At 47.2% G+C, this 27,696-nt stretch overlaps 1 protein-coding gene across 6 annotated transcripts in view; it reads left to right on the top strand.

Annotated features, from left to right (window-relative positions):
- The window catches only part of EPB41L4A (erythrocyte membrane protein band 4.1 like 4A), a 1,024,616-nt gene that overhangs the window by 778,871 nt on the left and 218,049 nt on the right, over window positions 1-27,696 (top strand). For all 6 annotated transcript variants that reach the window (XM_069625493.1, XM_069625495.1, XM_069625491.1 and 3 more), the window contains exon 13: window positions 13,969-14,053. In XM_069625493.1, coding sequence (XP_069481594.1) covers window positions 13,969-14,053 — 85 coding nt within the window. The remainder of the gene's footprint in view (window positions 1-13,968; window positions 14,054-27,696) is intronic.

Genomic DNA, 27,696 nt, shown 5'->3' with positions numbered 1-27,696 from the left:
TGCCAGCAATGAAGAATGCAGTGGCAGATTGCCTGTCACATCTGTCAGTGGGGGCGATGGAACAAGGAGAGAGTGAGGATGAAGAGATCATTGTTGCCAGTGTTGAAATGAAGAGTGTGGGGCAATCAGAATTGGAGTTGGCGGAAGCTGCCAACGATGTGAGAAACTCTGTTGAGGAAAGGATGGTTTCAGGGTGGCCCATCAGGGCGGTTCTGAACAAACAGTTTGAGGTGAGGTAGGATGCCAAAGATGAGTTGTCTTTGATTGCTGGGAGGTTTAGGAAGGGTGTGAATGTTGTTCCGCCAGAGGGGCTCAGGACTAAGTTGGTTGAGTTAGCCCACGAAGGTTATTTGGGTGTCAATGGTATGAAGAGAAGATTAAGGCAGATTTTCTGGTGGCTGGGGATGGATGGTTTTGTGGAGAAAAAGGTGAGGGACTGTGTACCGTGTTGTTTGAGTGACAAGAGCAAGGTGGTGCGTGAGACAGCACTTATTCCTATTTTCGTTCCCAGTCAGCCATGGTGTAAAGTGCTGTTCACATCATGGGCCCAATTCTAGGATTGGGTGGGGTTCAAGTTTTTGTTTGTGTTGGTGAACTATCACACCAAGTAGGTGGAGTGGAAGTCAGTTAAGGAAGTCACAGCAAAGGAATTGATTGAGGTTCTTGAAGGTGTGTTCTATAGGGAAGGGTTCCCAACAGAAATTGTTGCTGACCATGGAGTGCAGTTTTGCTCAGAGTTGATGAACAATTTTCTGCACAGTTATGCCATCAAACACAATCGCACTGCCCTTTATCATCCCAGGCCAATGGTTTGGTTGAGAGGGTTAACAGGTTCATCAAGGGTGGCATCCAGCAGACAATGATGTCAAATTTGCTGTGGGAGGGCATACTTAACCATATGTTCTTACAAGCCTCATTCAGTGACCAAGGTGTTTCATTAAAGGGTAGGGAGCCAGGGACCAGTTTGTTTACTGGTTGGCTAGGTCTAGGCAACCCGGTTTATGACGGACCGGGATGAAATTATGAAATTGATCAAGGAAAGGCAAGCACACTTCAAGGATGTGTTTGATCATGAGAAAACTGTGAAGGTTCGTGACTGGAAAGTTGCTGATTGGGTGTTGATCCGTAATCTCAGGCCGATCCACAAATGTACGGAGAATACGTTTTTAGGTTGCAAGAAGATTTACGCTATCAGGAATGGGGGAGTGGTTGTGGAGGGAGGAGAGGTTTGGTCCATGGGAAGTCTAGCACTGTGTGGATCCCATCCTCGTTGCCAGTGAAAGGATCGATGAAGAGCGAAGAGTGAGTCAAGGTCATGTTTTATTGGGCCTGCGGGCACCGGCAGAACTCTTCACCAGCACTTCTCCCAATGCGTCCCCATCCGAAATAGAGTAGCACAGATACCGATACCCCGAAAGCCGCGATTGTGTAAGAGTTACTGCCACTCGAGTGGGACGTGCTTGGTTTCTGTATCAGGCGCGCGCGCAGAGGCAAGATATAAAAATGCCGTGCACGAATTTGCATAACCTTCACTTGTGACAGATGACTGCATTCTCTTGCATGTTTATTTAATCAAGCGGAAGGTGTTTATTTACTGCTGCGCCAGTCAGCGTGGGGGCTGGCTGCATTCCCTGGGGGTTCGGCGTTCAAGCCTTAGTTACACTTCAAACGCTGATGATATTCAAGAGCACAGCCTGCCGCGATTACATGAAGATGTATATGTTCCATTTCCATTTTCGCGGAGTCTAGCCAGCATAATAAAATGCCTTCTACTTACTATGTGCGCACACAAAATAATACCTTTGCGGACTGGGCCATAACATTGTCTCGGGCACTAGTGAAAAAGTGGCCCACAGTTGCAAATGGCTATTCATTCCTTTTCTGGCACTGTTTGAATAGTCCCCAAGGGGGAGTTTTTTGATAAAATGTGATGCTAATCGTTCATTTTAAAGAATCTTTATTCAGCAACACTGGTCAAAACTATTAGCCGCATAGTGAAGTAAGTCATCAAACTGGCCACACTTTGACCAAAAAAGTGGCCCATTTTGACCAAAAAAACTGGCCGACACCAGCATTTTGTGTTTTTGGTTCGGCCATGGGCCTATTGCCCTATAGGCCAGTCCGAGCTGCCATGGGCCTATTGCCCTATAGGCCAGTCCGAGCGGCCATGGGCCTATTGCCCTATGGGCCAGTCCGAGCGGCCATGGGCCTATTGCCTTATAGGCCAGTCCGAGCGGCCATGGGCCTATTGCCCTATGGGCCAGTCCGAGCGGCCATGGACCTATTGCCTTATAGGCCAGTCCGAGCGGCCATGGGCCTATTGCCCTATGGGCCAGTCCGAGCGGCCATGGGCCTATTGCCCTATGGGCCAGTCCGAGCGGCCATGGGCCTATTGCCCTATGGGCCAGTCCGAGCGGCCATGGGCCTATTGCCCTATGGGCCAGTCCGAGCGGCCATGGGCCTATTGCCCTATGGGCCAGTCCGAGCGGCCATGGGCCTATTGCCCTATAGGCCAGTCCGAGCGGCCATGGGCCTATTGCCCTATAGGCCAGTCCGAGCCTGCTTTGAAACAATATCGAGTAAAGGTTCCACATTCATTCATCAGGTTCTCCACTATTTAGGTCACCTTGCTTGGAAACTGTTTTCGTAAAATTACAAACATACTATCATTTCGGAGTACATTACTTTATGCCGGGCACAAGGGGTTAGCATGCAGCGACTTTAAAGACACCCCGACAGGCAGCAGCAAGGAGCATAAAAAGCATAAGCGCAATGTTTAGTATTGTGCTTCATTTGAAAATGTAACAAAACATGCCATTTACCCGATGTTCCTATGAACAGCTAAGGGCCCCCTTTATCCCTTAGCCTGTTATTTCACTTGGATTGGGTCGATTTTGATCAGTTTTCGTTGTAGCATTTCCTCCATCCACTCTTTCCTATGCTTGATACTCTTTTATTTTTTTCTTCCATTTCCGGGCAATTCCATGCCCTTTGCTTTCTTCGCCCATTGTTTCTGCAATTTCACCACCGACGTGTTTCGTTTGTCAACAGTGGGCCGGATGTGAGGTCCCTGCCTAAGTACATGTTGTTAGCTTTGGCTAGTCGGTGGTGCTGAAACGCTACTTTTTACCCCAAAACTATTGCATTAGAGTACAACTAGTGAGAAATGGCAATTGAGGAGAAACACAAAGCTTGTAGCTGTTGTTTGGTTGTTTACCCACCCTTTGACAGCCCATGACCATGCCAATCCCTATGGACTTTCCTACCCACTTCCTGCCCCTCCCCACCCAAAACACATCCTCCTGGGATCTCTTTGTCATAGCTTTTTTCAAGCCGTACCATCAACCTTTGTGCTCGAAGTGCCTGCCAGTGTTTTTTCCAAGCAGTCTTCTGAAGGTTAATGACTTGCTTGGAGCTCTAAACGTGCTACTTGAGTAATAAAAATGTCTTAACCAGGTCTGCTTCAGCCACTCACTTTATAAGCACTATACATGTCCTTCATGGAAGGCCTGTAACAGTTTTCATCATCATCATTCGAGCAGCCGACGCGAGGGACTGTAGAGCAGCACAATTATCCACCATTGGGATCTGTCCCTATTATTGTCTTTCAGACAACAGCCGTACGGATTTAATAATTCTGTTATTGGCCCTGATTTGATAAAGGCGCGTGGGAGCCGAAACGTGTTATCGAGTAGAGGGCATTTTTCTGTCGTATGCACACAACTATGTGCAACAGATTGTGTCATTAAACAATCCATTTTTACACTGGCGCTGAGTCTTGGAGTTTCCTGTATTTTTTCTGTTATTTAGAGTAGTTGGTCTTTGTTAGCACTTTGTGCGTTTTCTCTGGGTTTTTTTATATTGAGCCTTTGTATTTTGCTTCATTGCCCTTGATTTGTTTGAAGAAATTATATTTAGTTATTCCATATTGTATATAGATATGAGTTACCATTACATTAATCTTTTGGATTAACTGGTTTATATTCACTTGTATATGACTACTAGGAATCAAGATGTGTTTCCTTTTGGATTTGTTCACTAATTAGGGTTGATGTAGTGGAACCCCATTGGGACACACGATATTTACTAAAATGTTCTTTATTATTAATTAGACATTATCAACTCATTCCTGGTGGGAACAATCCCTTGTTGATTTCAAAGGATGTATATTCTGACACTATCTCCTGTAGAATACTGCAGTTACTGGAGAGGATGGTTGGCTCTATATCTTTCTATTCAAACCCCAATGCTGAGAACATGGCCTTGGTGCACCAATGGGCTGGTGATCTTGACACTTATGGGCCCTTAGATGAGGTGGCCTTTTGCGTTATGGTGATGAGGAAACCTGACGATTTTCTCCGTTTGTTTGGCGCTGTGGCCAGCCATACAGGAATGTCATTTCACCAAAATGTCAGGGGTAGTGGACGTGACATCACACGACCCTTGACCTCTGATGACATCACAGGAAGTGATGGAACACGACCTTCACCCCTTGACAAAACAGGAAGGGGCATCACATAGCATTGTTCCTAAGTGCACAAGGAAAAATATGGTTACGATATCTCTATAATGTGATATACATTTCATACAAGAATGGATCACCATATGTACTGTTAATATCATTTGAGTATAGGCCCATATTACCAAATCACTGTGAACGCAAGCAGACGTCCAAGGGCAAATGATAATGATGTGTTATTATATAGCACTTACGCTTAAGCGCTTTATATAGAATAGATATACGTACAATATCACCCAACCTGTGTTGGTACTCATTTAACGACGTCAGAAGGATGAAAGGCTAAATTGAGATGTTCAAGAACAGACTAAATCAGTGACTCACCCCTGAAGTGTGCCTGAAATAAACCTTTAATAAGTCCAGCAAATATTTTATAGAATTCCAGATAGACAAATTATTTGTTATTCCTATTCTTTGTTATTTAGGGTCACTGTTCAAAGTGTTAGACTTGTACAAACGCCTGTTTTTTAAAATTGTTTTAGAGGCCTGAACAAGAAAACCAGCCACTCCCGGAACAAAGAGCCACATGGCGCTTGCTGGTCACAGCCCAGGAGCTTCCATTTTTAAAAAAAAGTAGTTTTTAAACTGTTTTTAGAGGTTGCAAGGTATACCACAGGGGTAGCAAGGGAGACCTCAGCGGACACAATTGCGACCCCTGACGTCCCTGCAGCCGTACCGTCCACAATCTTCATGCCAGCTTCAACTTTGACTGGAAGAAGGAGGTTCTTTTACCCTTAAGTGGAGCTTTGCAAGAGCTAGTACTTTTAAGCTGGGAGTGACCTTCCTCTTCCCCTCTGGTCTGTAATAAGAATGCTGAACAGCAAAGACCTGCTCCAGTTCATCCAGTCGTATTTTACTTTTCTTCCCATGCTGTAGATCACGGTGGTCAGGCTGGCAATGCCCGGTTGAAGCCTAGTGCTCTCCTTAATGTGCTCCTGACATGGAATCAAAGGCAGGTGACTTCCTGGGATCTCATGTATTTGCTTCTCAGCCTTTGAGCTGCTGAAGACACTTGCCCGCCAGCTAGATGACCACATACCTGTTGCTTCTCAAATGATGTCCAGACCCAATTGACATGCTGTTGGACAATGACCATCTTTTTGGTTCTAAAGCAGATGCGTCTCTGGAGAAATTTGAGCTGTCCCAGTGGTTTTACTGCCATTGGGTTGTCTACCACTGTGGCCCAGTGGCCCCATTCATACAGGTCCATTTCTTTCTCAAAGCAGTCTTTTCCAGATGGGTACTGCCTTTGTTTCCAGTAATGCCCCTCACTCACATGCCCCCCTCTTGCTTCCCTAACAGTCAACGTTTTACACAGGAGGTCCAAGAATGGGCTACAGCCTGTTTAACAGGTTCTTAAAATAGGGCAAGCTGAAGATGGGTACGTTGGCACAGATTTGCTCGTCAAGCCCTCAGTGCAAGTGGCAGGTAGTTGCCCCTAAACACACAGGATGTGCATTTCTACATGCCTGTCTATATGAACCTTGGGAGGTTGCTGGGGTTCATCCTAGGAGGGTTTAATAACCAGTTTACTTCTGGGGTTGACCTTTCGGGTTGACATCAACTCCATGAGTGTCTGAGAATGCATCAATGTGGTGGCAGAATCCTGAGGAGGGAAGCATCCAGGTCTCTCTCTATCTGAATGACCAGCTGATCATGGCTCAATTGTAGGACCTGTCTACATCTCAGAAATATGTACTGTTGCTTTCATGCCTCAGGACTTCCCCTGAATGTTCAGTTTGTAACATATTAGTCAAGCCCACACTCATACCTTAAACTCCTAATTGCCAGTAATATTCTGCCAGAAGTCCATTAAATTGAATGCACGCATTTTCAAAGACAGCAGTTTTGGCTTTTGTGTAGGCATGGGATAGGCATTTGCCAGGCATTACCAATATGGGTACCAACTAGCCATAAGATGGCAATAGCAGGGCAATGGTGTAATTATATGGACATATGATAGAGGTCCCTGGCATATGTCTAATAGCTAGACACATGTCAAAACTGTTCACTTTGTCAGTGCTTGTTTAAACAGGAACTCAGTATAAAGAACACATATAAATCAAGTGGTTGAAGCCCAACTTGGTTAAGATATTTTAATTACACCAGACCCTCATTTCCAGCAACATTTAAACCATTAACTCTCATCAGACTCCTTAGAAATAACGCAGACACACCCATAATTTGATGTTGTTGGTAAATAGGGGCAGACAGAGATCCCAGGAGGATGTATTTTTGGTGGTATGGGACAGGTAATGGGTGGGAATGGCCACAAGGATTAACATGACAATGGGCAGCCACTGCGTGGGTGAATTAGCAAACGCGCTCGAGCTTTGTGTCCTTGCTCACATGCCATCTCCCTCCTAGTTGAAGACCATTGCAATAGTTTTAGCATGTAGGTGGCGCTTAAGGGCCACCTAATGTTCAAAACTAAATATGGACTGAAGTAAAAAACAAGATAAAAGCAAGGGCTCTGGTCTGTCGTCCCTTTGGTCCTCGTCTCTCAGGCGAGTCACTGTCCTCTGGTCCTTGGCTCCCTTTTAGTTGCTTCTCTGGACCATTGCTGCTCTGGTCCTTGGCTTCTTTGTGTGTCTCCTGCCAATGAATCCAGTGCTGGTCATTGGGTCGGCTCTCGGTGGATCCGAGATCCGGCCACCAGATGTGTAGCCGGATCTCGGGATCCGGCCAGAGTCAACGCCCAAGCCCATGAACCGCGCTGGAAAAAAGAAAAAGAAAAAAAAAGCGTCCGCGACGGCTGCATTTGCCGTTTACCGCAGCTCTGGCACTGTGGTGGGGAGAGGGTGTTGATCTCTGCATTCAGGGGAGTTGCTAGGTCTGGAAAAGACTCGGGGCTAAGCTGATGTCGGGGCTGTCGGGACTGGGGGCTAGCTAGTCTTTTGGCTGTAGCTCCTGAGATTCTATCCGGGGCTACAACCAAAAGATCAGGGGCTATAGCCCCTTAGCCCCCCCCTAGCAACGCCCCTGCCTGCATTTATATTCTATAGGCTTGCCTGGCAGGTGACAGGGCCTCACCTACTCAGCCTTAATGGTGGCGCTGCCCCTTGCCAGCTGCGTAGGGGCAGCGTCACCATTAAGGCTGAAGGGGTGAGGCCTCTGGAAGCTGAGGCCGTTTTCCTGAAGACTAAAACTCCACGAGTTTAAGTCTCCAGGAAAACGGCCTCAGCTTCAAGCGGCTTCGCGTTTTCTCCATAATGGTGGCGCGGGCCCACGGGCATCTCCTGCTTAAAGGAATGCCTCGCAGGTGCGGCGCCACCATTACGGCTGAAAGGCATTTTTTTTTGGAGCCTGTAGCTTTCGCACACGAGCGAGAGCTTCAGGCTTCAGAAAAAAATCCTTTTCGTGTAGTGGCCGGGGCTGGCAGGGGAGATTAGTGGGCCCCACAGGGCCCCACCTCAAAGGAAATTTCGGAGCATGCCGGGGCTGAGCCCCGGCAGGCCCCGTCCCACTTAAAGCCCTGGCCGCCGGTAAAAGGCAATGTTACCGTTCTTGGCACTTATTTTTCTTTCTTTTTTTTAAAGTATTTATTTGATCGGATGGCCACTACCAACCCCGCCCCCTCTAGACCACGCCCCATGTGCCCCCCAACTCCTCCCCCACTTGTGGGATCCCCCACCACATTTTTTCCATTTCCACCACTGAATGAATCCATCCACCAAAGTAACGCAAGTTACGCGCTGAAATGTACACCATTCGGAGGCATGTGTCTGCACAAAATGTCCCTAAACACCAAACTAGTCTACCACAGATACACTAGCACAACACAAAAAACATAAATAACTATGCAGTTACCCTGGCAACCTGGAGCACACATTAACCACTCCTCCGGACAGGCCACACAATATCTAAAATGTACACATCACAGGGTGCCAAATCCTTTCAGATCTGCAGACACCAATAATGTAACAACGCAACCTTGCCCTGCACCCCTGCATTAGTCCGCTATCCTGTCTCTTGCATATCCTGGAGCTCCTAGAAACTGTGAAAAAGATGCAATAACGCTACATAGCAGGGCATAGTTAAGCGTTTCACTCCTTTTCCAGTGGGGCAGTATTCTGGATGGTTCCGGCAACTCGCTGACTGGCAGCACCAGGGGAGGACATGACTCTGCTACACTAGAATCTCTGCTGCACGGACTGGCTGCTGAGATTACATGCCTGCCCATCACAGCAAGTAACGGGGCACTGAGGCAGGGCCGGTGCCAGAATAATGCAGTCCTAGCTGACGGCCATGTGCAGAAGAGTACTAGGGTACACACGTTTCCCTAAAACAATTACATGTGCCCAATTATAAGAGTGTCTTTTTCCACTAGTGCCAACTTAATCAATTATAAGGACTCCAGTTTGTTTAGTTAAATCAGAGTGAGATTACATTATTAGCCAAGGATAAAACACCTGGGCCAAACAGTGGTGTTGCCATTTTAACCCTCTCTGCAATTTAGGCACTTAGCCACATACCTCCCAAACTCTGCTTAGTACCAATATTTCAGTTTGGATTTCAAGGCCTACAATAAATATAGCGTGCACTTGTAAAATACACATAGTGCATAGCAAAGCAACATGACAACATGTGCATCATGTTAGAATATCATTGCAGATTTATTTTTCCCATCCTGAATAGAAACCTATCAGACCCAGAATGCAGCATGAATAATACAAACCTGTGAATTAAACTCCTTTCAATTCACTGTTATTATGTCTGATATGATGTTAAGACCATTTGACGAATGACATATAAAAGGAAACCATTTGTATGTGTAGTTGCATATCAAGCCAGTACACTGTTATAGATGTGCTAGGGAACTGGTGCAATGTGGGGTCTTTCAATTGGAAATGTCGCATCATGCATGAAAAAGGCTCTGCTGCTGTGACAAAAGAAATGCGTTTTTGAGCTCATGAAGGTGCTGGCTGAGCAGCCATGGGCGGTGTGTGTTTCAGTCCGGCCGCGAGTTGTGAAATGGGCAGTGCTTATTCTAGATCTGGCGCAGGAGAAAGAACATGTACCCTAGATGCTTTTGGTGAGCCTTTGCACTAAAGGTACGCACTTTAAAAAACCTATGAACTACTGGTTTCATTGGCGACCCGGCGATTTATATTACACGGTTTCAAAGGCGCCAGGATTCAAAGAAGGCTGAGACCTCAGGGCGCAAGCTTGTGGGCCGATGACCAGGTACTCCAGCTAATGCTCTCGTGCCCTTGCTTCACCTCACGTAGAGGTTAAAGTTCCCAGAGAAGGGCAACTGACATTCAGGCTTGGATCTGTTTTCTCGGGTTTGTGGTCACTTGGTAAACTGTGGTGCATTTTCCCACTTTTTTCCAGAACAGAGTTTAAGATTTGCCCAGTGAGCTGCTGGGGGCCGCGTAAGGGGAGGCCTTTAGGTGCTGCTAAGGGTCTGCTCTTGATTTGGTGGGCTGTCGCACCCTTGCAGATTAGCTGGGTTAGCGCAATCGTGGGTGCGGGATGTGGTCTAGGGGCCGTGGTCTGGTAAGGGTGCTGTGGCGCCGGCGCCCTTGCAATCGTCTGCGTGCAGCAGCTTGCTACAGTGCCTCGAGCTTCCCCAGCTTTTACTTCAGACCAGTCTAACGTGCTTCTTCAAACACGTGCCAGGGCTTTACAATGACAATGAGGCTAGCTTTCATGGCTACCATAAAAAGCAAGTGTGTCCTGAACATCAAGATTTCATTCTGGGCGTAGAAGGTTGAAATATTCCACTGACCCTTGTTGCTTTTGGTTCCCTCTTCTTCTCTTAAGGTGGTTCTCTCCTTAAGGTGGGCTGTATATGTTTGATGTCACAACACCCCTCCCCTTGTGTTCCTCCAGGCAGAATATTGATCGCTGTAAAATAAACCAAATGAAGCGTGTTATAACAAGCACCTGTGATATTAATTTCATTCTCATTTGGCAAATGCAGATTTGGAGGAAAAGGAGAAACCGACCGTTTGCCAATGTTCTCTGTGCTGCGCCTCTGCCAGTGCCTCCATGCCATGTACCCGCAGCATTGCAGGCATATGACAGCATGTCCAGGTATAAAGTGCAACGCCACGTGGGGGCAGTGCCCCTCAGTGACAATTTCTGGGTACCTAATCATCACAAATAGCCATTTTAGGGGATTGGTGGGCGGGGTAGGGTACATGGTGCAGGTGTGCCTGGCATGCCATTGTTGCTGCCTGCTGTGCATCTGATTTGGGCATTGTGTACTGCAGCGAGAATGCAGGGATTGCATGCCGTGCTCCACAGTATCCCACCTCCGTGATCGCAGTCCTCATACCAATAAGAATCCCCTGGTAATAAAGAGATTAGCGGATGAGGTAGCGGCTCTGCAATCCCCGGGGCTTCATCTCCCCAGGAAAATGATGAGGGTCTCCGTATTTTATCGGATGATCCATTGTAGTATACCGTTGTTGCATTTCTTGTAGCAGACGGACCGTCGGAGCACTAGAGCACATTTCTATGCATTGTTAAATTATTATTAGCACCCTGTGGGCGGGGGGGCACCCAATCACGAGGCTAGGAACGTGTGCTGAAACTGCCGATCTAGCCCGTGTTCCAAGCCGCCTGATGGCCGGTTCCCCCACCCACCATCTTCCCCCCATCGTCCGTACCCTTTTCTTCAAACCCACCTTCACACTTACCTCATTGCGGCAGCGGTAGTTGCCGCCAACGCAGCAGCTGCTGCTTCCACTCTGCTCCACGAGGCCGCCATGGAAATGTGCCCGCCTTTCCAGTCCATGGCGGCCATCTTGGTACAGTATTTTCTTTCTGTGAATGGGACAACGCGAGGTGACACGTTCATGAAAAGAAAATACTTTAAATTAGCCCCATTCTAGCCTGTGGAGCAGGTGCCAATAGCATCAAGCACCCATTCCAAGGGCTTCGAAAGGGCCTGTAACTTAGGTCCTGGGCCGTTAACACCCGTTCCAGCCCTTGGAACGGGTGCTTAATGCTAAATTACAAACAAAAGTTCCACACGTTGTTAGATAGTTCTTGCAATAATCCTATCCTCATGTCCATCATAAAATCTTTGTTTTCTGATCATACCGGTTATGGAAATTGTCTTTGCTTCCCATGCAGTGCCAGAATATAATCTGTGGAATTGGTGCGCATGACTCACTATAGAACATACACCAGCCAGCAATTAAGGAGTGAATATGAGGCCTTGGTTCATGAACTAGACGAGGCACCCCTCCTAGTGCACGAAGCATGACCGCGTCTTGTGTAGATTGTATGTCGCATTACCACTGCCAGAGTATTTATGAAGTTGTCTATGGGTGCGTGCCACTGATTGACCAGAAGGCACAGGACCCCACTCTAGGCCAGTTTGTATGTAATCTATTGCTTGGCACCATCTCTTCCAGAGGGAGGTTTGTCTGATCTCTTGTGGAAAAACTGTAAAGTTAATGATGTGGGATAGGCAGTGCTCCAAATGTCACTTTCCGGGCAAGCTCTGAGGAAATGCTTTTCATCATTTTCAACAGATGTTGCCCACTCTTCTAAGTCGTGTTGTACTACATTTGATGGGACAGTACCAAAAGACCTTTCAAGAAGCTGACTCGGGGCCGCATGATGAGTCTGACGGTATCCCGGCGGTATAGCACTACCGATATTCGGTCCGGCACTATTGGCGCCGGATCACGAGTAGCAGTTGGGGGGTTATTGCCCATTCCCCATTGGGTCCATTGGGTCCCATGTGGTTTTCATGGACCTATTAGCGCCAGCACAATTAGCGCTGCGCTACTAGCGCTCAAAACAGGCAGAAAGCAGGATTTTTACCTCCAGCAAAAAGCTAGAGGTAAAACTCCACACTTTCCGCCCAACCCTTAAAATGTGGCTGTAATAACGTTACTGACGCATTTAAGGGCTACTGCCCAACTCGTGATGAGGTCCGTGCTGAGATAGCATATCACAAGTAAACCCTTGTCATAGCCCAAGCTGCCAGCCAGTTTGCTTGTAAAGCTGGCTGGCTTTTCTGATACTTGCCTGCGTTCCAAACAAGCTGACAGTTGTCTTGGCTGGCTTTGCTCGGGTTATCTTGTCTGCCTGCTTTCCTGCTTCCACCATGGGCACCTACTCCTTCTCCCATCTGACTATAGCAGAACTGCTGCCTCCTCGTCGCTAGCATCTATGTTCTCTGGGCCATCACCATCCTCCTCTGCTGGCCACCAGAGAAATCTGAAGGGAACTCTTTTGAGAGCTCTTTTTAGTTTGGACTGTTGGGTAGCGCTTGCATCACCTATAAGCCAAAAGCTATTGCATTAGAGTACAGATAAGGAGAAATGGCATCTCAGGAGGTACCCACAGCTTGTAGGTGGTGTTTCACTAGTTGTCCACCCATTGACTACCCATGGCCATGCCTACCCAGTTCCTACCCCTCCCTAGACACCACCTCATGGGAACTCTTTCAGCTTGCTTTCATCAAGCCTTACCATCAGGTTTTGCACTCGAATTGCCTTCCAGTGTTTTTTCAAAACAGTCTTCTGAAAGTTAATGACTTAGAGCTGTGAAGCTGCTACTGGTGTGATAAAAATGTCATAACCAGGTCTGCCTTCTACCACTCGATTTATAAGCACAATGCGTGTACTTCACTGAATCCTGTTAAAAACAAGTATTGGCAAAGCTAATAGTTTTGGCTTGTGTATAAGTATTAGGCATTTGCTGCTTCATCCTCCCTCCTCGTGCTTCGGAAAGGACATCCTTTCCGTTCCCCCTTATTTGACGCCAGCCGCTACCCAATCCCTGCAGGTGTGTGCCCTACGTCAGCACCTTCTGTTCCCCCTCCCTTTCCTCCCAAAGGTTTCTTTCTGCCCGGGCAGCCCTCTCTGATAACAGAAATCTCTCATGTTTGAAGCACACTGCTCAGCAGAATCCACACATGTGCATGCCCCATGCACGTGCAGTTTGCCCCCTCGCACGACTGTTTCTGGAACCCATTTTGGTGTTACAGTGGAAGGAGGGACTGGCGTCTCTGTTCGCGGGAGGGGGTTGTGGAGTCATCAGGATGTGCTCACATTCAGCGGGATGTGTGGTGGCCCCTGTCGCACAGTCCCCAATGGAGAAGAGGGGTCAAGTGTCTCCCCTCCTCTGAGGTGTGGGAAGGCAATAGACAACCCATGGCTCCACTCCACGCGGAATTGGCGCTGTCCAATAGGAAGAATGGCACAGTTGAGCATTATAGGGGACAGTGGCCTAGTTTACTGGTCACAAGGGGGAAGAGTGATTTCGTTTTGTAACTATTCTTCGCCCAGGTTTATCGACGAGGCGCAAACTAACACCTCTTGCTCGGGTGGGCACTGTTTCTTTCATAGTGTGGCCTAAATACCTACGTTTTGTTGTACTCATTACAAATGCACTCTCTCTAATGACATGCCATGTAGCTTGACATCTGGTTATGAAATGAACGCAGCTTAATGTTTTTCATTTTATTTTCTTTCTAGGATCTCACAGTGTGAACAGCACAAACATGGAGAGTGGAGAAAATGAAGGAACCGCCAAAATTATTGCTCCATCGCCAGTGAAAAGGTGAGTTGGCCACTACCATCATTGCTCTTTATAGCCAAAAAGGATATGCCACAAGAGCCCAATTCTGAAAAGACAGCAAACGTTGCAAGTCCATACTCTCTCCAGGTGGTAACTGCCCACAAAGAGGTCCTCACATTTTAGTTTTTGCTATTAGGTCTGGCACCACCTATACGCCCAAACTATTGGTTAGGGCTACAGAAAGTAGGGATATGGGATATGATATGATATGATATGATATGAGGAGTCACACACAGCCTGCGGCAGGAGTGGACTGGGAGCCAAAAGAGGCCCTGGAAAAAAATTGAAAAGTGGCGCCATATTACACATTTTCAGCAAGTCCAACCCTTTTCCAATGGGAACATTTGGAAATGCCACACAAATGAGGCCCCGGGTGCAGAGGCCTATATGGAAATTCCCAGAGTTCCCTATATGCCAGTCCACCACTGGCCTGTGGGTGCTGTTTGAATCTTTTCCCACCCATTTCCCGCCCATAGCTATGGCCATTACCACCCACACTTCCCCATCCAAAACACCATTCCACTGGGGTATGTTTGTGCCAGCTCTATCTGGCAGTAGCAACACCACATGTACTGTTATGGGGCTGCCACTGTTACTTTTAAGCAGTCTTCTGAGAGGTAACAGCTTAATTGCAGCTATGATACAGCTACGGGTGTAATAAAAACTGTCTTAACTAAATGCGCCATCTGCCACTTGATTTAACAAGAAATGTCTTCCTACAGCTACTTTAAACTTAAAACTCCACAGTGTTGTGTAATGGGGCACACTGGCTCCTAATGTGTAATGCTACAGGTCTGATCATGCGTAGGCAGCTTTGGAAACCATGTTGATGTTATCTTCCAGCACCAAACAGTTTTATGTGTCATTTTTCCAGCTCATGTCAAAACATGTGCCTATAAACGTTTATAAGAAAAATATCCAGAGTTCAACCAAGGAAAGAAGCAGCAACTTGAAATGCTCATCTTCCTCACTCCCTACTAGTGTCTGGAGCTCCCAACTAAATGTGGGTGAATCTAGAAATGTATGTAGAGCCCTGTTTAAAGTTTATTTCTAATTGAAACGTGAAACGTGTAGGTATGTCTTATTTTGTCATAACAGCAAGCCACCTAACATAGTAGCGAGGAAATACTAGACATCTGACAATCAAAAGTGCAAAACGGCCTCCCTTGAGCCTGCCCCTGCTCTTCAATGAACACAACTTTGCACTTTGGAATTTGTAGTTTAACTGCCCTTCTAAAATAGGTATCGGCCTACTCTCAGCCTGTAAAGCTCTGTTTCCAGCTGTTGACAATTTGAAAAGCTCTTGATTTTCTTTTGAAAACAGTGCTAATCATACCTTTATTGCATATTCATTTGGCACTGTGACTGGTTCCATGAGGTTGTTCTGTTCGATCTGGGTTTTAGCACAGAGCAAACTGTTTCCCTACTGCACTAGAGAACACTTCTGTTAGTACTGGTGTAACCTGGTCTGTTTCTTTAACAGGGAGGTTTCTTTGTCTCGGAAGGATAGCTCAGGGGCAACATGCTCGCCTTGGAAGCAAGACGACACGGAGTACCACAGGTTCAATCCCCGGTCCGTGCTTAGAAATCTCTGGGTATTAAGCATGTTATAAATGACCTAGCATATCATATCATATCACAGGATGACCCAGAGCATCAGGTATCTAATGGATTCCTTGCTCCCAAACATTCCTCACCTTTGATATCTGACTGCCTGCGCAGCTGCTCTCCGTAAACATTTCTGCAGCAAGGGGGCGCAGTGCTGCTCCACGTCGACTCCACTCTATGCGCCCCATGCCAGATATGATATCGGGGAGGCATATATTGAGGTCCTTTTTTCCATGCACTCTGCTCGCTTCAGGAACACTGCTTTGTTTTGTGAAGATTTTCCTGCTTCTCTTCTGTCAACAATATGCTGAATCCGTTAAATTCTGTGTCGGCTGTGGACGCCAAATGTCTGTTTCGGGTCCTCACAGGACCTGTCTTTTTTGCCTCGGTGATGGGCACGACATGCAGGATTGGGTGTCATGTCGGTCGATGCACCCCTTTGCGAACGGGAGAAGAAACAGTTCACTTTCCTCCATGAGAAACTAAGTGACAAACAGACTTGTTAGAGGTCACCCGGTGCTGAACGTTGCTCTGAAGGATGGTCTCCGTTCCGCAAGGACAAGAAGAAAAAGAAGCACCTACCCATCCTCTACTCCAGAGGAAAGGGAGACCTTCCGGTTTAAGATGCTTGACATCTTTGCTAAGGTGCTGATGGCTATGGCCTTGACGCTGACAGTTTTGGCCCCTTTCAGCACATCGGAGTCCACCGCAATAGGACAAGCAGGCAGAGACACCATAAAGGTGCACAACCGTACACCCTTAGGCCCAGCTGCGCCAAAGGGAGACACAATCTCACCTCAAGGTCATCCTAGGTTGGTCAGCTCCTAGCAAAAAGGGCCATAGATCAAGTGCCCTGCATGGAACACGGCAAGGGTTGGTATTCAACTTATTTTCTGGTGAAGGACAGGGGTCTACGTCCCATACTAGATCTGAGATTCTTGAACCTGTACTTACGCGAAGACAGTTAAATAAAATAAATAAATACAAATAAAAGTTCAAGATGGTCACCATAGCCCCACATCTAGGTCCCAAACCTGCAGAGTTGGTTAGTCCCCCTGGATCTGAAGGGCTCCCTACTTCCATGTGCCCATTCACTAGAAGCACAGGAAGTACATGTGTGTTGCAGTGGGGAACTGTCACTACCAATTCAAGGTCCTGCCGTTCTGCCTTTCTTTAGCACGAAGGGTCTTCACCAAGCTGCTGGCAGTGGTCACAGCTCACCTCAGTAGGGAGGGCATCCAGGTTTTTCCCTATCTGGATGCTCCCCAGACCAGAAATCAGCACATTTACACCGGACGTGCAGTCTGCCATCCCAGTCCCTAAGATTCATCAGGGAGGTTTCGGAAATCCTAGCCCCAACTGACTGTCATCACGGACTTATCCCTGAAAGGCTGGGGTGCTCACCTACAAGACCTGATGGTGTGCGACCTGTGGTCTCCGTCTGAAAGCCAGGAACACGTCATTTTGCTGGAGTTAAACAAACCGGCTGGCCCTGGTCGCTTTCCTCCCTTCAGTATAGGACATGACTGTGCTGGTGCTGATGGACAACACAGGTGCCATGCAGTACCTCAACAAACGAGGTGGTGTGGGCTCCTTGCCTCTGTGCAGAGAAACAATGCAACTGTGGTTCTGGGCTCTGAGAACAGCGTGTTTCTGACGGCAGCTCGTCTGGTCGGCAGGGAGAAGGTGATTGCGGATGCTTTGAGCAGACAGACTTTGCCTGCCATGAGTGGGATCTCTGTCAGGAAGCTCTGGATGTGGTGTTATCCCATTTGGGGACTCCTCAGGTGGACCAGTGTAAACAGGAAGTGCTTCTGTTCCAGAGATTGTCCACCACAGGGTTCTCTGGGCGATGCCATGGCATTCGAGTGGGACTTCAATCTGCTCAATGCATTTCCGCTGATCGCTGTAAAACATGCTGGTTCTCAGGAGGCTTGACCTGTTTGAGTCCATAAAGATCTTGATTGCTCTGAACTGGGCCTGGAGAACGTGGTACTCAGAGTTGCTAGACATGGCCATTTTCCCTCCCTGGCCCCTTCCACAGAGAGTGGACATCCTCTTCAAATCGGAGAGATGAATACTGCCTCTGAATCCCAACAGCCTGAACCTTTATGCGTGGCTGCTGAAAGGTTAAGTTATTAAGAGTGGGATTTGTCAGAGAACAACCTAGACATGTTCCTCTCTGCTAGGAGAGCCGCCACCAAATCCATGTATCTCTGTAGATGGCGTCCGTTTCTGACTTGGTGCCGAGAGGGATCTGAACTTTTTTAACTGTTCCACATACTCTGTTCTGTGCAGATTGGCACTTTGAAGGGGAATCTTGCTGCCATTTCAGCTTTCAAGAGCTCTCCCGAGCAAGGCTCTTTTTTAAGATCCCACTGTCATGCAGTTTTTGCAGTATTGTGTAATCCGTTTCCTTGACACCAGTTTGATTTTCCGACATGGTACTTGAATTTAGTGTTAACCTTTTAATGGCGCTCCCTTACAGCCCCTCCATACTTATTTGTTAAGATTGCTCACCCTTAATGTGATTTTTCTTGTTGCCATCACTTCCGTTAGATGGGTGAGTAAGCTCCCGGCATTGTCAGCTAATCCTCTGTACTTTTTCTCCAAGGAGAAGATGACATTGCGAGTGACACAATCCTTCCGCCTGAAGGTTGTCTCTGATTTTCTTCTCTCACAAAAGAGCCATAGTCCAGTCTTTTTTCCTCTGCCTCATCCTTCAATGCCGAGGAACAATTCCATCAGCTGCACCTACTACATGTCTCGGGTGATAGGGACCAGGAAAGATGGCCAGCTTTTTGTTGGTTATGCTGGTGCCCATGCTGGCAGGGCTGTGACCAATCAGACCCTGTCAAGGTGGATCATCCACCCTTTGCATCTCGGAATGCTATAATCTAGCTGGTGAGGATATGCTTGAGGGTCTCAGGGCACATTCCACCAGAGGACTGGCTGCTACCGCAGCATTGCAATGTTGAGTCCCTGTTCTGGACATTTGCCTGGTGCTAGACACAGAATCCAGGCAACCCACGGGCTAATCACAGGGCAAAGGGAGCACACATCTCCTGGAGGAAATTGTGGAGGTGGTAATTTCCATACTCTAGAATGATCGACAGGTAAGGGGATTGGAATCACACTTAGTCAATACTGTAGAGCTAGGTAATATACTGCCACCTAACACAACAGTACACACAATTAACCCTTCTGCATACACCTCTCACACTCTGAACTAAACACAACCATACCTCTACAGCATCACAAACCGCACATACTTCACAACACCACAACAACGAAACAAACCACACATAATCTCGCCCAACAGCACATGGAGGCCAGTGTACGATGTAACCGAACTGAAGCTTCCAACAGCACATCACAGCTCTCTTGCTCCTACTCAATCCTATTAAGCCACCCTGCCCTCCATGCATTGCAGATTTGCGAGAGCGCCAAGAGGCCACTGTGTGGCCACAGTGTGCGGTATAAGAACCTTTAACATCACATAACATAACATTGAACTTGTCCCCTCCAGAAGCCTTCAAATAAACTTGGAAAGAGTCTGTCTACTGTTACCATGGTAATGGAGGGTTTCCTGGGGGTGCTAGGAATGGGATGGGCCCGGTATGTTCTGCATCTTGAGTCAGTGTTTCTGTTTCTTCAATTGTTATTTAATAGGGTGCTTAAATGCAGACACAGCAATCTGTTTCCATTATTTTTTATTTTAATTGTTTTTTCTTTTTTTGTTCGTCAACAGCACCCTGTTTTTCTTTTCTTTTCTTCCTGTTTTGCCCTTCCTCAAGTGGTTCCTGTAACTTCTTTTCTTCCCTCACGACATGCTGTATTATAAATGTATTTATTATTTATTTTTAATTCTTGTAATGCGCCAACATGCCCGTAGGCCTCAGGGCGCACATTAAACTGGACGAACGAACAGACACACATGGCAAAGAAAGAAGAAGGGTCAAAGAGTTATTCCAGATTGAAGAAGTGGGTTTTTACAGCACGTTTGAATACAGTGTAGTCCTGAATCTGCCGCATCTGGGCTGGAAGTTTGTTCCATAGAAGGGGACCTTGAGCATCAAGAGTGGTACCTCCAAATTTGGCTGTCCTGTATTTTGGGTGCTTGAGAATAGTGGCAGAGGATGAACGAAGGTTCCTCGTGTTGGGTTTAATGCTAACACGGGCTGACAAGTAAGTAGAGCTACAGAGGCTGAGGCATTTGTGGGTCGTGGTCAGTATCTTGTGCGTTATCCGATGTTTAACGGGAAGCCAGTGAAGTTTTTTCCTGAAAGTGGAGATGTGTGTACGACGGGACTGATTGGAAAATATTACGCACAGCATTATTCTGAGCCACTTGTAATGATTGGATGTTGGAGGCTGTGGTGCCCGCAAGAAGGCTGTTGCAATAATCCAATCTTGAATTGATCAATGCAGTGGACAGAAGGGCACAATTTTCTTCTGAAATGAATGGTCGAATATAGCCTATTCTTTTATTTATGAGACCGCAGCTAGATTTAATGCTGGAGACATGGGACTTCATAGAGAGTTCTTTGTCAAGAACGACACCCAGGGTCTTGACTTTCTTCTGGACAAGAATGGTATTGTTGGCAATATGGAAACTAGCATATTTGGAGTCGAGATTCGCCCAAGTGTTTTTGGATGCCACGATGAGGAGTTCAGTTTTTTTGTCGTTCAGGGCAAGAGAATTGCAGACCATCCAGTCTTGTATGGCTTTGTATATTTTATTGATGGTTACTGTATCGCTGCTATGGGAGCCACTCAGCTGTATGACCACCTGAGTATCATCAGCGTAGTTCGTGTATTGCACTCCTAATTTGTTTAAGAGGTCAAGAAGGGGGCGGATATAGAGATTGAAAAGCAAAGGCGATAGACAGGAGCCCTGATGAACTCTGCATGTCTGAGATATAGGAGAAGATTGATTATCGCCAACACAGACCCTCACCATTCTGGGACCCAGAAAGGAAGCAATCCATCTGGATGCAATTACGGAGCAGTTGGCGACCTCTCCGAGCCTTGACACCAGTAAGCTGTGATCAACTAAGTCGAAGGCTCCAGAGAGGTCTAATAACATGAGCAGAGCAGCTTGATTATTATCAGCTATGCTAGCTAAGGTGGATTTAAGATCTAGCATTGCTGTCTCAGTCCCGTGACGAGCCCTGTAGCCCGATTGACGGGTACCCAAGATGTTATATTTTTCAACATGGGCTTGTAACTGTAGGTAGGCAAGTTTGTCAAATATCTTGAGAACATATGGTACGTTGGTAATGGGCCTGTAATTGTCGTTGTTCGCTGGTTCCAGATTTTCCTTTTTCAATAAGGGAGTAATCCACGCTGATTTTAACAGTTCAGGTACCAGGCCCTCATCAAAAGAGAGATTGACCAGTTTGGTAATCCATGGGACCAGAGTTTCTAAGGACTTCTTAAGAGTACTTGTGGGGCAGTCGTCAGCAGGAACAAGACGTGTCTTTAAGGTCCTTTATGATTTTGAGTACTTCATCTTCGGTGTAATGTGTGAAAGAGAATTGAGGGATATTGTTTTTGCAAATATTGGTTAGAACGGTATCTGTGTAGCAACGTTCCTTTTGTTGCTTCGTTAATCCTGGTTGCAGAGCCGGGCGCTCTGAACTTGCACTATGATGTCACAATGCGCTGTGTAACAACATTGCGGGCACAGGAAGGAGGTGCATTACCACGCCATGCACAGCACAGTGTTCTTTACTCTAGGTTTACTCTTTACTCTTGTTCTTAGGTGTCTTGTGCCAGTGCTCGTTGCATGGCCAGTGCCCTCCTGACACCGGGCAGACCTGCCTGACTTTTAGACTCCTCCATCCCAGTCCATCCACATCTGTGCTTCGCCGCGCCCAAGACGCCTAAAGTATAGGGAAACAAAGAAATGAACATGGCTAAAATGAATTCAAATGGTCAGAAAATAGTCAAAAATTGATACAAAAATTAAAAAATACATATGTGCAAATATAGGGAGTGTACAGATAAAACTCAAAACATTATAAATATGTTAAAAAAAAGGGAGGGGGGATTTAGATCATGCACTTCAGGAAAGAACTAGACCCTCATCAGTACCCCGACAACAACACTACTTTCATTACCCCATTGCCCCTTTTCTGTGTATCACCCCCCTCCTCATCTTGTACAATTCCCGCTGCATTCTAGCTCTGTTTGCGCTATATACATCACCCAGATACCCACATACCCACATCATCGCTAATGATGACGACTGATTTACAGCAGAGTAGGCCGGCCATTTTCTTATCACAACGGACTAGTCATGTGACACCTAGCTCTTAATAATGAAATTATGCACACGTATATTTTTTTTGCTGCCCTATAGAATAGAGTCCACACAATCCTTTTCCTGTAATAAAGCCTACTTAATTTGACAACATCAATACAACGGTAGTTATTGCATCTCGTGAAAATCGTACCGCCTGCCACCACCCTTGAGGTGCCTGGGTGCAGCGTGAGGTGAGTGATTCAAACACGACCACATCCCTTACAGCACCGAGGTTCACGCTGCAGTATGTGGCTGTATGGCTGCCATGTGTTGAAAGAAAGACAGGGATGAAACCTAATGCTGCTTTTTTGAAAGACAAAGGATTATGCCTCGGATCTGATGATCACTGCTGTAAGATCTCCTCAAACATAAGGGCGCATGCAGTGTGTATTTCTATTGGCATGCAATGTGATGCAAAGCTCCAAAACAGGATGAAACGACTGCCTTTTTATAACAAGCCCTTTACGTCGCTAGTTATTTAGATTACGTTTTTCTAAAACCTTCAGTTTTGCTGATGTAGTGGGACGGGTCTGCTTAGACGTGGGTCCCAACCCGGCTGTGCCACGATGTCTAAGCCACATATCGCTGACGATGTCCCACGAGCCTGAACCATGCCCGCGGCTGCTTGCAGGCTCAAGCAGAAAGGATGTGGCCTAGAAGTTTACTTTTGCAGTGGGACCCAGCCCGATTGGCATTTGGTCTTTCCCCTTCAGTAATGGCATAGCAGGCTGACAGAAAAGGGTATCCGGAGATATGATTAATTGGGTGCCAATGTCTCTATAATGGTTCCATGGTGCATTGACTGCGAGCCAACATTATTCTCCAATCCCTTGCAAAAGGTGTTCAAAGACCTGTTGGAGGAAGAACATGTGATTTCGCCTTGTTAAAGGTCAGGATGGCAACTGTTTCATTTTGACCCTTAATATCACCAAGTATGGTTCACTTCGCCACATCCTTTGACCTGCCCCAAGAAAAAGCCTCATGGAAAAAGTGGCACACCTCAATGAATCGCCATCTGGTAACCACTATAAAAGCACTCCAGAAGAAACCAGAGCTGCCCACTTTTACTGAACTTATATTCCCGACAGGCTGCATTTACTGAATGGCGGCCTGCCGGGTGTAGCGCAAGCATGAAATCATGCGTAGGTCCGCAGACCCGGAAGCAGCAGTGGCGGTGGCGATCTGAGGCTGCGGGCCGACACAGTAAATAGCGGGCAGGGTGGAGGGTGGGGACGGGGTGGAGGTAGGATTTGCTAGAGGGCAGGGGGTGAGGCAGTGGGAGAGAGAGAGGGAGGGTTTGGGGTTGCAGGGGTGTCCACTGCATGAGAGGAGTGTGTTGGGTGGGGGCGAGCCTCGTGTCCCCAACCTAAGAGAAGGGGACGGGGGAGAGCAGGCAGCACCGATGCCAGACCCATGTCATGGGTTTTAGGGGAAAACGGATTGCAGGGAAAACGCATACAAACAAAAAAGAATTGCTACTCACAGCTTGCTGCTCTTTATATAAATCGACGACCAAAAAAACAACTTGAATGTGACCCCCTTGATGTACCAGATATAGGAAGGACACATGTTCCTCATCTCCTTTATGCAGAATATACAGTCCAAAGGAAAGTCACAGAAAGGAAACTCATCACACTTAGTCACTATGTTCAAAAGAAATCTCTGCATGGCTACTATGAGTTGGAGGACACTCAACCCTTTGTCCATACAGAAGAATAGTTGCAGAAAGCGTATGGAATAGACCACCAGACACGGCTTGCGCACTACGCAAACCAATGTCTTCCACTCATTTAAGAGGAGCCCCGAATGTGAGCATTTTATATAGTTACACAACCTAAACAGAAGAGTTCATAAAGTCAAGAAGTGCCCATTTATTTGGGCACTCTGCCATTTTATTGTCAAAAACTCTACAGTAATTGCCCATTAAACCCAACTCTCTCCCATACCTTAGAAAGCAAACCATGTGCCATGTGTCAGCAGGATAGCTCTCTGTACCCTGCTACCATGTGGCCTTTTATTACTGTTCTGTGAAAGTTCTGGGCAAATCACTGCCAATACACTGCAAACTCTAGTAAAGGCACTGGAAGCCTACATCATGGCCAACTTCCAGGCTAATGGGTACAGCATCCAAAGTGCTGGTATTGGGACATCAACACCACAGAATTGCATATTTCGAGGAAAAAACAAAAAATGGTATCCCATTGTACCTATCAGGGCCTGAGACTCGCATCTCTCCCCTTCTGGAAAATCCATCTCGAGACAGAAGCAAAGAAAGTTGAAGCAGGAGATATCCAGAGATAGGAAAGGGCCAGGGCTCAAAATCAACATCATGCATTACAGAGATCTTCCAACCCAATGTAGAATTATAATGATCTATAACTTCGAGCGCTGGGCCCTAACAAACAAAGCTACATGGATAACAATGTTGAGCACCAGATATTCAATGTAAAGGTCAGCATTAGGAAAATCAAATCTCACTTTATAAATAAAAGGAACTGAGCAGAAGCATGCAGTCATCAGTGAGTGGGGTCTAAAAGAACTTCTAATGAAGTTACACTATGGCGGGTTTAGCTCAATGGCTCCTGTAGCCCCTTAGCCCCTGTAAGGGGCATATAAGGCACATGTATTTCTATACATGATGGTACAGGCTGGGATCGTCACTGGCTGCACCTGGAATAGAAGGGCCCCACTACACGTGCGCCATGCACGGGACCCTTCAAACAAAATCAAAGTCAACTTTCAAAAAGGTGTGGTCGGAGCACTGTTGGTACTGTTGGAGACTGCCCAACCTTCACTCAGGAGAGTCTGTGGTCTGTCGCTCCGCTGAAGCGCCACTTCCCATACATGGTTGATCTTGCCATGCACTGTGGCCAGGATGAGGACTGCGCTCCTTGAGTTCACTGCCACAGTCCAGGCTACAGTAATGGCACGCCCTATGAGGAAGGGGAGATCCGCTTATGGAACGCTGCAGCCCGGACCATCCTGGGTGCTCCCCTTGCGTTACAAGGAGGTCCACCTCCCAGGCCACCTGTAATGCTACGCCGTGCTCCCAGTCAGAGAAAGGGGAGTGCTGCGTGACTGCTGCCGTACCCGCACCCTGAACTGAGGTTGGGGGTGGGCACCACTTATTTTGAATATCTATTATGTCTGTAAATTAATCAACTAACACTCTATTGGGAATATGGATTAAGGTATGAATCCGGTGTGTCAACACCAGAAATGGAGACGCCTTCTGTGTAGTCAAAACTACTGCCTACTGTGTGTAACTTATATCATTCTATACATTGTGAACACACATGTCAAGCAATTGTATAATTATTGCATCCTTTGATGGGGTTCTTCCTTATATCTTCATAGCAGAGGAGAAGAAGCTGCCAATGCCTTTCAGTCTTATTTAGTCCCTCATCAGGGCCAAGTTTACAACGAGAAACATTATGTGTACCATTGGCAACTTGTCGTTTTAAGATCAATATTAAAGACATGCACTGAAAATGACACGCATACCGATTCATTCTACCTTGCTTCTCTCCACCACTAGAAAGAATGTGTGGCTATCTGTTAATCTACAAAGTAGCACAGGTAAGGCTAAGTTGTGTGCACCCTGCTCGCTCAATGTTGACAGAAAAGCACTTATATTGTAATATTTGATGTATTTACTACTTTAATTAGTTCACCCTGCCACAACAGGCCCATTCTGGATCCCCTGGCTGCTTCTGGCACACGTTGCCCGGGATAATAGACTTGTCTGGGGCACCCTGTTCCAGCAATTAGTGCTGTGCTGCGTGGCCCGGGAAGCACGCCCTCAGGTGCCCCCACTCTGCTGATGAACAGGCCAGGCCCCCTGGGGTATATGCAGCCCGGCTGGGAGGGACTTCTGTGGTCCTCCAGACTGCCACTGCTCTGAGGAGACACCTTTCAACACAGGGGCCCTTTAAGAGGTCATCTGCAGCCAAGTGAACTTCAAGGCAGCCCTTGTCAGGCTGCCTTTCAAGTAAGGAACTCTTTGTAAAAATTTCTAAATTATGAAGTGCACTTTGTAAGTGCAATATATTTGAACGGGATCTATTTGAAACCTTTTTGAGATGCTGCTGCTTAGGCATAAGAACTGTTCAGAGTGTAAAGCTACTGGTGTACTGGGACAGATTCAACCCATATATACAACTTCTTCGTCCACCTTTCTTTTTGTTGTGTATTTAGCCTAACCTGGTGATTTATTATAGGTGCTTAGGGTATCCCTACACCTATAGGCTTTAGTGACCCAGTCCTTATCCCATGGCATGTAACGCTCACCTTGCATCCACAGGGGCCCCTGTGGACTGGTCCGGGATGCTTCGGAATGCGCGGCACCTTCCCCAGGGTTCGTTCTGCAGGAGCCGGTTCTGGAAGATAGGAGGTGGATTAAACGACCTCTCCTTTCCACGATTAACCCTCCTCCCAGCGTTTCCCCTGCGGTTTTCCCTTGGGACTTCTCTCACCTTGATTTTAGGAAAGTTGTGCTCTCCGTCCTGCCGTACTGGGCAGGGGTGCGTTGCTGTTGGCTGATCCGCCGAGTTGCTTCACTGGTGTTTCGCCTGGAATCCAGACCAGCTGTGACCCCGGTTTTCAGGTAAGTCTCTTCTGAGTTTTGAGAATAATGTCTGTATCGTTGAATGCTCTAACAATCTTCTTCTCTTATTTTACAGAGGCTGATGAGATGAGCCTAGGCTGATGGCTGAGTTTGAGAAGGTAAGGATGCGCAGGAAGCGGCGCTGAAAGCGTCCTTGCTAATTAACAGACCTGTGCTGTTGTTTCTTTACAGGTCGGAAGATTCCTGGAAGCGGCGATACTTCGGAACCAGACGGTGTAGATGATGTTCGGGGGGAAAAAAAGCAGCAGCCCTCCAGCAGAACTGGGTAAGTAGCTTCTGATTCTCGCCTCCGGTGTTCCTAGGGATGTAGCCGGAGATGGATGGAGAAGATTTCTAAAGGCTCCGGCTGGATGAAGGAGCTGAAGCTAACAGGTAAGGATGAGATGTCCAAAAGTCTCTAGCCCGTGTAGGCCAAGGTGCAGAACAGGACCCGGGGAACGTCGCGCTGCAAAGCACAATAACGCGAAGCGCGTGCCTCAGGTCGGGCGTGGTTTTAATACCCGGCAGGTATCCCAAGTGCCTTTGGGGCGGACCCCGCCCTGATGCTAGTTAGTGTGTGGCAGTTCCCCAATGGTCGTCATGGGGGCAGCCATGTCCACCCATTGTCTATTGGAATCTATGCTCACCCAATCAGTCTGATGCCAACGGCGCCAGGATTGCGTGCAAGGCAGCCGCAACGGACCAAAGCAGGCCTTTCTGGCCTTGTTAAAGTACTGTGGCGGGGGCCATGGGGCCTGAGTCCCATGGTCTGGAGTTAAGGTCGTGACAGCGCGGCATAGCCAGGGTGATCCAAGAACTCTGGTAAGTCGTGGAAGATGGAGATAGGTAAGAGGCAGGGTTAAGAACTAATAAGCCAGAAAAGCTTGTTACGCCGCTCGCCTACCCCAGTCTCCCGCTGAGTGGGTGTAGAACCATCTTCCTGCTACACTCCAGAAAACAGGAATCTGAAAAATATCCCATGAACATTTGAGGGCTTTGCATTACCCAGAACAGACACCTTGCCGTTAGCAGACACATTATAAAGATGGAGCCAGGAGAACAATAGAAAGAAAAAGCAAAATAAACCAGAGAATACAACAT

Source organism: Ambystoma mexicanum, chromosome 6p, assembly GCF_040938575.1.
Source record: "Ambystoma mexicanum isolate Mex_15411 chromosome 6p, UKY_AmexF1_1, whole genome shotgun sequence".
NCBI classification, from domain to species: Eukaryota; Metazoa; Chordata; class Amphibia; order Caudata; family Ambystomatidae; genus Ambystoma; species Ambystoma mexicanum.
This window is presented reverse-complemented; position numbering and strand designations above follow the sequence as displayed.